The following is a 12,522-nucleotide window of genomic DNA, read 5'->3' on the forward strand; positions in this document are numbered from 1 at the left end:
CAAAATGGGATCTTATGTCCTCTCTTGTGCGATGCTGTGAGAATAAGAGGATTTGTAGCCAGCCTACATGGGAAGCTGCCCCTACAGGCAAACTGAGGCTTCCCTCACATTTTGTTGAACACTTGGGAAGGCTTCACATGCGATACTTCTAAGGTGTAGGCATGCAATGCTGCACGTTACATCTAAAAATCACAATGGTCCTGATCCAGTTTTAGGTACAAGCAGCAGCACATGTCTTACTGCTGGAGCCATCTGAAAGTACATCACAGAGTAATGCTATGCTGCAGGCCACAGCTGTTAAGATCTCAAACTTAAAGGACACAGTTACTGTTCAAAATACCACATTAAAAGGATCACCCACCTGAAATCACATCACCATTAGAGGCGATGGTGTACCGTTCATCAAAGACAAAAAGCTTCCCTCGGTAGAACCCATCCGGAAATTCTTCCAAGTACTTGTGGATGCCGCCTTTCAGATGGAACACTCCTTGGCATATGCCCTGTGTCAAAACACCACCAAACAACTTGAAGACTGAGGAACGCTTGACATCCTGGTAGTTCCACCTAAGTATTTAATAATCTCTGAAGACATTATACAAAAAGGTCTGCCTTTTTCTATCTGTAGCAAGTCAGGCAGCGTGCCCCCTACCTTTTGGCCCACGACCTAATGACAGCAATCCAGATAATGGCCACCTCCAAACTGGATTACTGCAACCCGCTCTATGCAGGGCTTCCTTTGGGTCTGGTCCGGAAATTACAGCTGGTCTAGAATGCGGCTGTGCATGTTCTTATGGATACTCTGTGCAGCGCACATACAACTCCTGTTTTAAGGCAGCTGCACTGCCTCCCCGTGGAGTTCCAGATCAGATACAAAGTCTTAACCTATAAAGCCCTTAGCAGGGACCGTCTCTCACCATAGGTGCCCTGAAGGGTGCTCTGATCAGCCAACAAACAACTGCTGGTGGTCCGTGTCCCCAGGAAGGCCCACCTAGCCTCGACCACAGCCAGGGTCTTCTTGGTCCTGGCACCAGCCTGGTGGAACTCTTTCGCTGCTGAAACCTGGGCCCAGCAAGATTTATTATCTTTCCACTGAGCCTGTGAAACAGAGATGTTCCACCAGGAATATGGCTGAGGTTGGGCTGTGGGTTAGCTTCTTGCTGGTATCCTGTCGGAGGGTAATGTAACCCCCTCACCCTGGTTTTTCCACCGGTTGGATCACTGCTATTCTTTTCCTCTCCAACCCCATAGAATGTTTTGGCTGGGGCTGGGTGATACGGGCCGCCATCTAGAGTTGTTTTATTACTAAATTGTTTGTTTGTTTATGGTTTTAATGTACATTTAAATGTAAATTTTAATACTGATGTTATCTGCTCTGAGCCTGTTCGCGGGGAGAGCGGACTATAAGACCAATAAAACCAATCCAATCCATAACTACACTTGGGAAGGCTTGATTGGCAGGTCATTACTTGGCATTTCTTAATGGATTGAGTGATTTTTCATAACTTTTGACTTACAGAGTTATGTATTTATAACATTTACTAGGTAAACTGAATCAATGGGTGAGCTATCTTTTTGAATTGCAATACTTGGTTCCGCTTTGCATTACTGACTTGGTCAGGTCAGTGTTAATGATAACACTATGGAAAATGTGTTAAAGTGGGAGGCATTCATTGGTGTGTATTACTGGATTAACCCACTTTTAGCACCTCAAGCACCAATCCATATGCAAAAGAACCTCCTCAGGATACAATGAAGCCTCCCGCCATTAGCATTCCACACCCTGGGAAACTCTTACAGGATGACTCAGCTCAACCCCACCCCTCCTGAGTAGATACAAATGACCTGCCAACATCTTTTCCACACTGTGACACTGAGAGAGCTCTGTCTTTTGGTGCTACACCTCTGAAGATGCCAGTCACAGCTGCTGGCGAAACGTCAGGAACTACAATGCCAAGACCACGGCAATACAGCCCGGAAAACCCACAACAACCAATTCCTTTGATATATGGCAAAAACACTTTTCCTGTTGGAGACTGTTTTTCCTTGGTTGTTTGATTCATCCTGGGTTTGATTGCTCTTCGGATTTCAATTCTGGAGTAGCCATTTGCCTGAAGTGCGTGGTTTAGATGATTAATTTCCTCATTGAGAAAGTGCGGCTCACATATCCGTCTTGCACGATCCACTAATGTTTTCATTATGCCTCTTTTCTGTCGGGGGTGGTGATTAGAGTTTTTGTGTAAGTACTGATCAGTGTGAGTTGGTTTCCTGTAGACCTTGTGACCTAACTGAAAGTTTGCTTTGCAGATGACCAAGGTATCCAGAAATGGGAGTTTTCCCTCGATTTCTTTCTCCATTGTGAATTGTATGTTCAGGTGGATGTTGTTGAGATGATTCAAAACCCCCATCAATTCTTCCTCCCCATGGCTCCAAATGATAAATGTATCATCCACAAACCGGAACCATACACTAGGTTTGTGGGGTGCTGATTCTAGAGCTGTTTTTTCAAAATGTTCCATGTAGAAGTTTGCTATAACTGGGCTGACAGTCTCCTACAGGAAAAGTGTTTTTGCCATATATCAAAGGAATTACTGATCAGATGGGAAAGCTTATGAAAAAGCATAACCTTCAAGCAGTATTCAGACCCACCCGAAAAATACAACAGATGCTACGATCAGCAAAAGACAGTAGAGACCCCCTCACCTCTGCAGGAGTATACCGTATACCCTGCAGCTGTGGACAAGTTTACATCGGGACCACAAAGCGTAGCATCCAGACAAGAATAAAAGAACATGAAAGACACTGCAGACTTGGACAACCTGAAAAATCAGCAGGGGCTGAACATAGCCTAACTCAAACAGGGCACAGTATCTTAAAATACTGGACAACACTTCCAACTACTTTGTCAGACTGCACAGGGAAGCCATTGAAATTCACAAGCATAAGCAAAACTTCAACAGGAAAGAAGAAACCTTAAGAATGAACAGAGCATGGTTTCCAGTTCTGAAAAACACCAGGCTAACAAAACACTCTACACCCGACAATAGCCCTGCGGAGAAGATTAGCACATCAAGCACCAATCCATATGCAAAAGAACCTCCTCAGGATACAGTGAAGCCTCCCGCCATTAGCATTCCACACCCAGGGAAACTCTTACAGGATGACTCAGCTCAACCCCACCCCTCCTGAGTAGATATAAATGACCTGCCAACATCTTTTCCACACTGTGACACTGAGAGATCTCTGTCTTTTGGTGCTACACCTCTGAAGATGCCAGCCACAGCTGCTGGCAAAACGTCAGGAACTACAATGCCAAGACCACGGCAATACAGCCCGGAAAACCCACAACAACCATCATTCTCCGGCCGTGAAAGCCTTCGACAATACATTAAAAACACTGTATAAAGGTATTAAAAATAGCAGCACTCTTTTCTTGGTGGCGGCAATATCGTTGATTACAAAAAGTGCAACAATACAATTGAACATGGCAGCAGCTTCAGAACAGTGGTGGACAGCTCTCATATGGAGGGGAGTAGATGTTATATCCTCCAGCCAGTGGAGGCCCAGCCTCAGCCATAAGCCTGGCGGAACAACTCTGTCTTACAGGCGGAAAGATAGTAGATCCTTCCGGGCCCTGGTCTCGGTAGACAGAGTGTTCCACCAGGTAGGAGCCAGGACTGAGAAAGCTCTTGTTCTAGTCGAGGCCAGGCGGGCCTCCTTGGAGCCAGGGACTGATAGCAATTTGTTTTCTCCTGATCGGAGAGTCCTCTGGGGAATATATGGGGAGAGACGGTCCCTCAGGTACGCTGGCCCCAGTCCGCACAGGGCCTAATAGGTCAATACCAAAACCCTGAACTTGATCCGATACTCCACTGGCAACCAATGCAGCTCACGCAATACTGTTGTAATATGCGCCCTATTTGGTGCTTTCATAATGATGCGTGCCGCTGCATTTTGCACCAGCTGTAATCTTCGGGTCAGGCACAAGGGTAGGCCCGCGTAGAGCGAGTTACAGTAATCCAACCTAGAGATGACCGTTGCCTGGATCACTGTAGTTAAGTCACAGGTAGACAGGTAAGGGACAAGTTGTCTGGTCTGCCGCAGGTGGAAAAAAGAAGACCTGACAACCGCTGTGACCTGTGCCTCCATTTTCAGGGAGGCATCTAGGATCACCCCCAGGCTCTTAACCCTTGGAACAGGCACAAGCTGTGCCCCATCGAGGGTTGGGAGCCAGAGTCCCGAATCCAGTCCCCCATGGCTCAAGTATAGGACCTCCGTCTTTGTTGGGCTCAGTTTCAGTCGACTCTATTTCAACCAATCAGTCACGGCTGCAAATGCATGTTCCAGGACATCTGGGGCTGAGCTGGGCTGGCCGTCCATCATCAGATACAGCTGGGTGTCATCTGCATATTGATGGCACCCAAGCCCAAAACTTCGCACCAGCTGGGCAAGGGGGCGCATATAGATGTTAAACAGTAAAGGGGAGAGTATTGCCCCCTGTGGGACCCCCACACACCAATGGGTGACGGGGTGACAATTTCTCCCCAAGCGCCACCCTCTGCCCCCAACTGTGGAGAAAAGAGAGAAGCCACTGTAAGGCAGTCCCTCGTATCCCCACATCGGCGAGGCGGTGAGTCAGAAGATCGTAATTGACTGTGTCAAACGCTGCTGAAAAATCCAATAATATCAGCAGCACTGAACCACCTCGGTCCAGATGTTTGCGAAGGTCATCCGTGAGGGCGACCAGCAGCGTCTCTGTACCATGTCCTGGCTGGAACACGGACTGAAAGGGATCTAGGGCCGAGACATCATTCAGAAAGCCCTGTATCTGTCCCACCGCTGCCTGCTCAATCACCTTTCCCAGAAACGGGAGGTTCGAGACTGGGCGATAATTGACCAGGTCAGTGGGGTCCAGTGATGGTCTTTTCAGGAGCAGTCTCACCACGGCTTCCTTTAGTGGCCCAGGGAAAACCCCAGTGCCCAAGGATGTGTTAACAATGGCCTCCAGCGAGGACCGTAGACCATCGGCACTGGCCTTTACCAGCCACGATGGGCAAGGGTCCAGGGGGCACGTGGTGGGCCTAACAGATTGCAGGGTCCTGTCAATCTCTTTCCTGGAGAGTGGACTGAACTGATTCCCCGGAGAGTGGACTGAACTGATCCTTTTCTTACATTTTGTGTGTGTGTGTGTGTGTGTGTGTGCGTGCGTGTGCGTGCGCGCACGCGCGCCGTATATTTCAGTCCATCTTTACCATTCAATCCCCTTTCGTTACCATCAACCCATTGTTACTATAAGCCTACATTTATTTAGTTCTAGTGCTTCTTTCCTTTCCTTGTTATTCAGTTCCTATCTTACTTAAGTATATTTGAACTCTTGTTTTATATTTCCATTCAATTCATCTGTCAGGTGGGGTGAAGACCACCTTCCTTTCCAATCATATCTATTTTTTCCTTTTTAAGTAATTGCATCATCATTCAATAGTGAGGAGGGGAAGTAATATTCTCTTCTTTTCTGCCTTATACTCCAGGATATCTTCTCAAATATCTTCCCCTTATTTCCTTTTATATTTGCAATTTTATCTCTCATTTGCCTCAATGTTATTTCTCTTATCCTTCTCTTTATAAATCTCACATATACCCCTCTTGACAGTTTAATCTTCCTTTTAAATTTTGAGTTCGCTCTATAGGGAGTGTCCGTTTCTTTTAGAAGTTCTCCATTTCCCCTTTTCGATATTGGTGCAGTCTCCTCAAATGGTATATCCTTCAGTACGTCCCCTTTGTTTTCCATTGTATTTTGTTTCATTATGACTTCTTCTAAAGTTCTCTGTTCAGTCTCCACCTTTTCCCCCTTTTGATTTATTATGTCCATTCTTTCCTCTACTTTGGGGATTAGGCATGCCAAATGGGGGTTATCAGGCTTGCTTGCTTTCAGTTGTTCGTGGAATTCATCTCCTTTTCCCTTTAACTCTTTAATTTGTTCTGATATTTGTGCAATACTACTCTGCACCTGTGCTATGTTTACTGCAAACATCTGTTGTAAGTTTTGTTGAAGATCTTTTAAGGCTTCCTGTATCAGCATCGTCCCTGTAGTTTTTGCTTGCCCTGGAAAAGTTTTAGTTTTGTAGCTTTACTCATTTTAAACCTTCTAGTGATATATATTATTGTTATTAACCCTTTAAGTGTTGTCTGTACAGGTAATGTATCGTCCTTCTTTTTATATGTTCTTAATGCATTACTTTATCAAACCATCTAACACCTAAGCGATAATTTATACCCTATTAACATTAATAACACCACAGTATCACACAATTTGGAGTAAACACATGAAAAGAAGTACAAACTTAGACTAAACGCTTATACAACATAGAAGTTAGAAGCGAAACTCTTTTTTTTCTATTTTTTAAAAAAAACAGTTTAACACAGGTAAACAGATTTAATTACTCAAGTCCCCCAGACCCCCCCTCCTTTCTTTCGGCCTTTTTTCTTTCAAGGGTGAAAGGAACGTCCAGCCACTTCTTCCCTTTTTACTCCAGTTGGCAAATTCTGTCTTCACTTAACTCCGGGGGGGGGGGTGGTTAGGATCACCCTAGGCCTATCAATATGACAACCCAAGCACACGGTTGTGGCTAGAACAAAATAGATGAGAGAGAGAGAGAGAGAGACTTTAAAAATTTTTTTTAATAGAATATAAAATTGTTTTTAAACTAAATATTGATTTGACCTCTATACCCTTACTATTATGAAAATACAAGCAGACAAGTTTGGAAGGCATGACCAGAACAGATATAAGAAAGAGAGAAAAATAATATTAAAGGGGGGGGGGGAGTGACCATGTCCTTCTTGAATTCCAGTTGCTGTGGGGAGCCAAGGAAGTTCGTAGCCAGACTCGTAGGTTAGATTTTTGTAGGGCCAACTTCGATGAACTCAGAGGCTTGATGAGAGTCATTCCATGGGGGAGTGTGCTGGAAGGAAAAGGAGCGAGTGAAGGGTGGGCCATTCTCAAACACGAGCTTTTGCAAGCTCAAGCCTTCACTATCCCAGCAAGACGGAAACATGGTAAGGGCTCCAAGAAACCGATGTGGATGCACAGAGAGCTCCAGAATAAGCTAAGGGAGAAAAAGGAAATGTTCAGGAAATGGAGAGAAGGACAGACCCCTAAAGAGGAGTATATGAGGGTTACTAGGTACTGCAGATCAGCCATCAGAGAGGCCAAAGCTCAGTACGAGCTGGGTCTGGCCAGGAGGGCTCGCTACAACAAGAAAAACTTCTATAGATATGTGAGAAGCAAACACAAGGTAAAAGAGGCAACTGGACCACTGTTGGGAGTAGATGGAGAAACTCTGATGCAGGACAGAGAAAAAGCAGACAGGCTTAATGACTTTTTTGCCTCTGTTTTCTCCCTGAAGAACTGAGGCACATCTAGAGATAGTAGAAAATGTGGCAGGCTAATTGACATTGACAGAGAGGTAGTGGAGAGGCATCTGGCTGCACTGGATGAATACGAATCCCCTGGGCCGGATGGGGTGCACCCAAGAGTGCTGAAAGAACTTTCCAGAGAACTTGCAGAACCCCTGTCCATCATCTTCAAGGCCTCCTGGAGGACTGGGGATGTGCCACAAGATTGGAGAAGAGCAAATGTTATTCCAATCTTTAAGAAAGGGAAGAAGGATGACCCGGGAAACTACAGGCCGGTCAGTCTGACTTCTGTTGCTGGCAAGATATTAGAGCAGATCTTAAAGGGATCAATCTGTAAGCATCTGAAAGACCACTCAGTGATCCGGGGAAGTCAGCATGGTTTTGTTCCTAACATCCTGCCAGACCAACCTGGTTTCCTTCTTTGATCGAGTGACCAGCTTACTGGATCGGGGGAACTCTGTTGACGTGATTTATCTGGATTTCAGTAAAGCTTTTGATAAGGTCCCCCATGACATTCTGATGGGCAAACTGGAAGACTGTGGAGTAGACTATAGGACAGTTCGGTGGATAGGGAACTGGTTGGAGGATCGCACTCAAAGAGTGGTGGTCAACGGCGTTTCATCAGATTGGAAGGAAGTGTCCAGTGGGGTGCCGCAGGGCTCGGTTTTGGGCCCAGTACTTTTCAATATTTTTATCAATTTTCTGGATGAAGGAGTGGAAGGGCTGCTCATTAAATTTGCTAATGATACCAAATTGGGAGGGGTAGCAAACACCCAAGAAGATAGAATTAAAATTCAACAAGACCTGAATACTCTGGAGAAGTGGGCAGCTGTGAATAGGATGCAATTCAACAAAGACAAGTGCACAGTATTAAATCTGGGCCACAAAAATGAGAAGCACAAATACTGGATGGGGGATACACTTCTGGGCAGTAGTATATGTGAAAGGGATCTTGGGGTAAGAGTGGACTGTAAACTGAATATGAGCAGTCAGTGTGATGCGGTGGCAAAAAAGGCTAATTCAATCCTGGATTGTATCAAAGGGGCCATAGCATCGACATCGCAGGAGGTCATAGCCCCTCTCTACACTGCCTTGGTCAGGCCACACCTGGAGTATTGTGTGCAGTTCTGGAGGCCTCACTTCAAAAAGGATGTGGACAAAATCGAGAGGGTGCAGAGGAGAGCGACGAGGATGATCAGGGGTCTGGAGACTGAGCCCTACGAGGAAAGGCTGAGGGCCTTGGGAATGTTTGGTTTGGAGAAGAGGAGGTTGAGGGGGGACATGATTGCTCTCTTTAAATATTTGAAAGGCTGTCATTTGGAGGAGGGCAAAGAGCTGTTCCAGTTGGCAGCAGAGGATAGGATAGCAACGGGCTTAAATTACATGCAGAAAAGTACCGACTGGATATTAGGAAAAACTTTTTCACCGTCAGAGTAGTTCAAAAGTGGAATCAGCTGCCTAGGGAGGTGGTGAGCTCCCCTTCGATGACAGTTTTCAAGAAGAGGCTGGATGAATACTTGTCAGAGATGCTTTAGGCTGATCCTGCACTGGGCAGGGGGTTGGACTAGAAGGTCTGTATGGCCCCTTCCAACTCTATGATTCTATGATTCTATGAAATTGCTCTTATCTTTATGTTGATGTATATTACTGTCCTGCTGATATTGTATGTTTTGCTATATCCACCTCCCACTCCTAGAACGATTATGGATCTAAGATCCCTGATCGAAAGGTAAAAGAGGTGAAATGTGATCTATTTGTAATATGCACAAAAGAAAAAATTACTAGAAATATAAGCTATAGAGTAAGTGGATTAAAAAACATAGAAATTAATAAAAGGGAATCTTGAAGGTATATGGGGCACTAATTACATATATAATGGCTTTTTATATTTAGATGGATGATTATCTGTCTTGTATGTGAATCTCATAAATGCTTATGGCCTGTTGTAACCCCTCCCTATATATTAGAAAAACCCAATAAATTTTTTTTAAAAAAAAGACTAACCAACTTTATTGTAGCATAAGCTTTCGAGAACCACAGCTCTATTGTCGAAGGCTTTCACGGCCGGAGAACGATGGTTGTTGTGGGTTTTCCGGGCTGTATTGCCGTGGTCTTGGCATTGTAGTTCCTGACATTTCGCCAGCAGCTGTGACTGGCATCTTCAGAGGTGATACACCTCTGAAGATGCCAGTCACAGCTGCTGGCAAAACGTCAGGAACTACAATGCCAAGACCACGGCAATACAGCCCAGAAAATCCACAACAACCAAACACAGCTCTCTTTGTCAGATGCATGCATCTGATGAAGAGGGCTGTGGGAGAGCTGTGGTTCTCAAAAGCTTATGCTACAATAAAGTTGGTTAGTCTTAAAGGTGCTACTGGACTCTTTACTATTTTGCCACTACAGACTCACACGGCTAACTCCTCTGGATTGAAAAATCTCTTCCAGTATTACATGGCAGTATCCACCCCAATGTTGTTGCTGCTCAATCTTTTCCTTATTCATTTCTGATCCTGGAATAACTGTGCTAACATATCACACCAGTGAAGCGAGGAATGCTTTTGGCCTCACAAAAAGCTCCACTGCTCCAACCACCTTTCACAGCCTCCAAATTTTTCTAGCCTCACCCCATTTCTCCAAGAATACTCACCTTAGATATGAGGTAGGCTGAGCCTTTCTCGCAACGGATCCCCCCCGTGCAGTACATCAAGACACGTTTGCCTCTGAAAAGCTCCAAGTTCTCATCAACGTAGCTGGGGAAGTAGCTGAATTTCCTGATGTCTGGAGCCAAACAGCCTTGGAAATGCCCCTGCAAAGGAGGTGAGACAAACCTTTAACTCCAAGGTTGGTGGGAATGTTTTGGAGTGCAGAAGGATGCAGAGGCCTTTGGAGACTGGGCTAGTTTGCAATCACTCCCCTGCTGAAAAACCCAAGGTGGTGAACGTGTCCGGCAACGCTGTCCTCCTGCTCACCCCCCCCCCCACACACACACACACTGACCCGCCCTGCAGCAGCAGCACCACCTCTGCCAGTATCTCAGCAGCAGGTGCCACTACAGAGCCCCGGACCACCTTCTCCATTAGGACCGCAGCAGCCAACACCCAGGCACAACCCTGGGAAGCAGCCTGCAGCCTTTTCCTGCAGTTGCCCAGGCAGCTCCACCTCAGGAGATTGCCAGCAGCATGAGCTGGGCAGGCACAGGCCCCAAGCTGCCAAGGGAGCCACTGGAGAGACTCCAGCAGCAACAGGGGTGAGCCAGGCAGAGCCCGCTGGGCTGGGATGGGGTGGGTGAGGCCAGGAGACTGCAGAGACTACCCAGCCCTCCCATTGGATGGGCGCGGAGAAGGGCCACTCAGGGAGGCTGGGTGAGGACTGGGAGAAGACTCATGGAAGTGGGGCAAGGGGGATCCTTTACAGTCAGGTTCCTGTGAAGGCCCAGGAGGAACTGCAGGGAGAGGCAGCTGGAGCGTGCTGTCACTCCCAGGGCAGGAGAAGGAACAAGCAGGTGCAAGCAGGTTCCCTGCTCATCTGAGGCTGGAGGGCACCTGCCTAGGCAGCTGGCAGGATGGCAGACCGTCAGGTGGGGGCACCGCTGAGGGAGGAAGCTCACAGAATGATTACATCAGTCTAATCTGGTGGAGTACCGGATCAGATTCAAGATTCTGGTATTAACCTATAAAGCCCTATGCGGACTGGGACTGAAGAATCTGCGGGACCGCCTCTCCCCGTATGAGCCCCAGAGGATGCTCTGATCCAGTGACAAACAGCTGCTGCTGGCCCCTGGCCCCAGGGAGGCCCACCTAGCGTCGACCAGAGCCAGGGCCTTCTCGGTCCTGGCTCCAACCTGGTGGAACACTCTGTCCAAAGAGATCAGGGCCCAGCCAGATTTGCTATCCTTCCGCCAGGCCTGTAAGACAGAGCTGTTCCGCCAGGCATATGGTTAATGCTCTGGGCCTCCCTACCGGCCACCTAGAGATAGCCGTACCCCTACACAGGGTATCTACCACCCAGCCTTTGCCAGATATCTCTGGGTTTCCGTAGCCTCTGTGAGAAGGGGCTTGCGTGTTTCGTGAAAATACTTGAGAACTCTTGCTCACTCTCTGGAGAACCTTGAGGGTTTGGGAGGCAGCAAATTCCATCTGTCCCTCCCTCAATCATCTACTAACACCATCCCCCTCAATATGGCACCCCCCCGCGCGTGCACGCACACACGCAGCTGCCTCCCGGCTCCTCCTCTCCTTTGAGATGTGCCAGTATCCTTGAACGTCCTCCTTCTCTTTGGTGATGGGATTTTGTGAGCATGGATGGCTGCCGGTGAGCTCAGGGACAGTTCAGGCTCAAGTAGGGTCCCCCTTTTTATGAACTGCAGGGGTGGTATAAATACGGATGCCCCGATTTCAGCAATCGGTGGCCGTGCCTTGAAAAAGAGAAAGGAGGAGATCCTTGCCAATGCCTCTGATGAGCCAGTTCACAAACAGAACCCCTTGCACACAACCGTGAGGGCCAAAGCAGGCATGGGTGTTCCGTGTCTGGAGCTCCCAACCTTTTAATTCTCAGGGGTGCAGGGCCCCAGAAGTCCCAGCATGCAACTGGCTCAGCCCTGAGTCTGGTGGCAATCCCAGGTGCTCCTATGGCTGCACTTATATCCACATGAGAAGGAGATCTGTTCTGCTTGTTGGTCCCAAAAGAATGCAAAAAACCCCCCAGAATAAAAACAAATCACTTACTATTTTACTTTCATAGAAGTTCCTACAGTCAAGCAAAATGGTGTCTGTCTGTACTTTATTACCCTGAGAAAGATATTTCTCCACTTCTCTATGAAACTCCTTTGGAGTCAAATGAATTCCTACAAATAAATAAAAAAATTAAGTTTATTTATTTCAGGCATTAATTATCCCCCCTTCTCCTGATACAGTCAGGATCCAAGACAGGTAACAACAATATATTTGGTTGTTGTGGATTTTCTGGGCTGTGTAGCCGTGGTCTTGGCATTGTAGTTCCTGACGTTTCGCCAGCAGCTGCTGGCGAAACGTCAGGAACTACAATGGCCAAGACCACGGCTACACAGCCCAGAAAATCCACAACAACCAACGTACTCTGGCCATGAAA

At 46.9% G+C, this 12,522-nt stretch overlaps 1 protein-coding gene across 1 annotated transcript in view; it reads right to left on the reverse strand.

Annotated features, from left to right (window-relative positions):
• The window catches only part of TSTD2 (thiosulfate sulfurtransferase like domain containing 2), a 28,945-nt gene that overhangs the window by 4,723 nt on the left and 11,700 nt on the right, over positions 1-12,522 (reverse strand). Inside the window, exons 7-9 of the mRNA XM_054986579.1 lie at positions 12,141-12,259; positions 10,064-10,222; positions 362-500 (exon numbers count right to left, since the gene is read on the reverse strand). Coding sequence (XP_054842554.1) covers positions 362-500; positions 10,064-10,222; positions 12,141-12,259 — 417 coding nt within the window. The remainder of the gene's footprint in view (positions 1-361; positions 501-10,063; positions 10,223-12,140; positions 12,260-12,522) is intronic.

Source organism: Eublepharis macularius, chromosome 8 (assembly GCF_028583425.1).
Source record: "Eublepharis macularius isolate TG4126 chromosome 8, MPM_Emac_v1.0, whole genome shotgun sequence".
Classification (NCBI taxonomy): domain Eukaryota; kingdom Metazoa; phylum Chordata; class Lepidosauria; order Squamata; family Eublepharidae; genus Eublepharis; species Eublepharis macularius.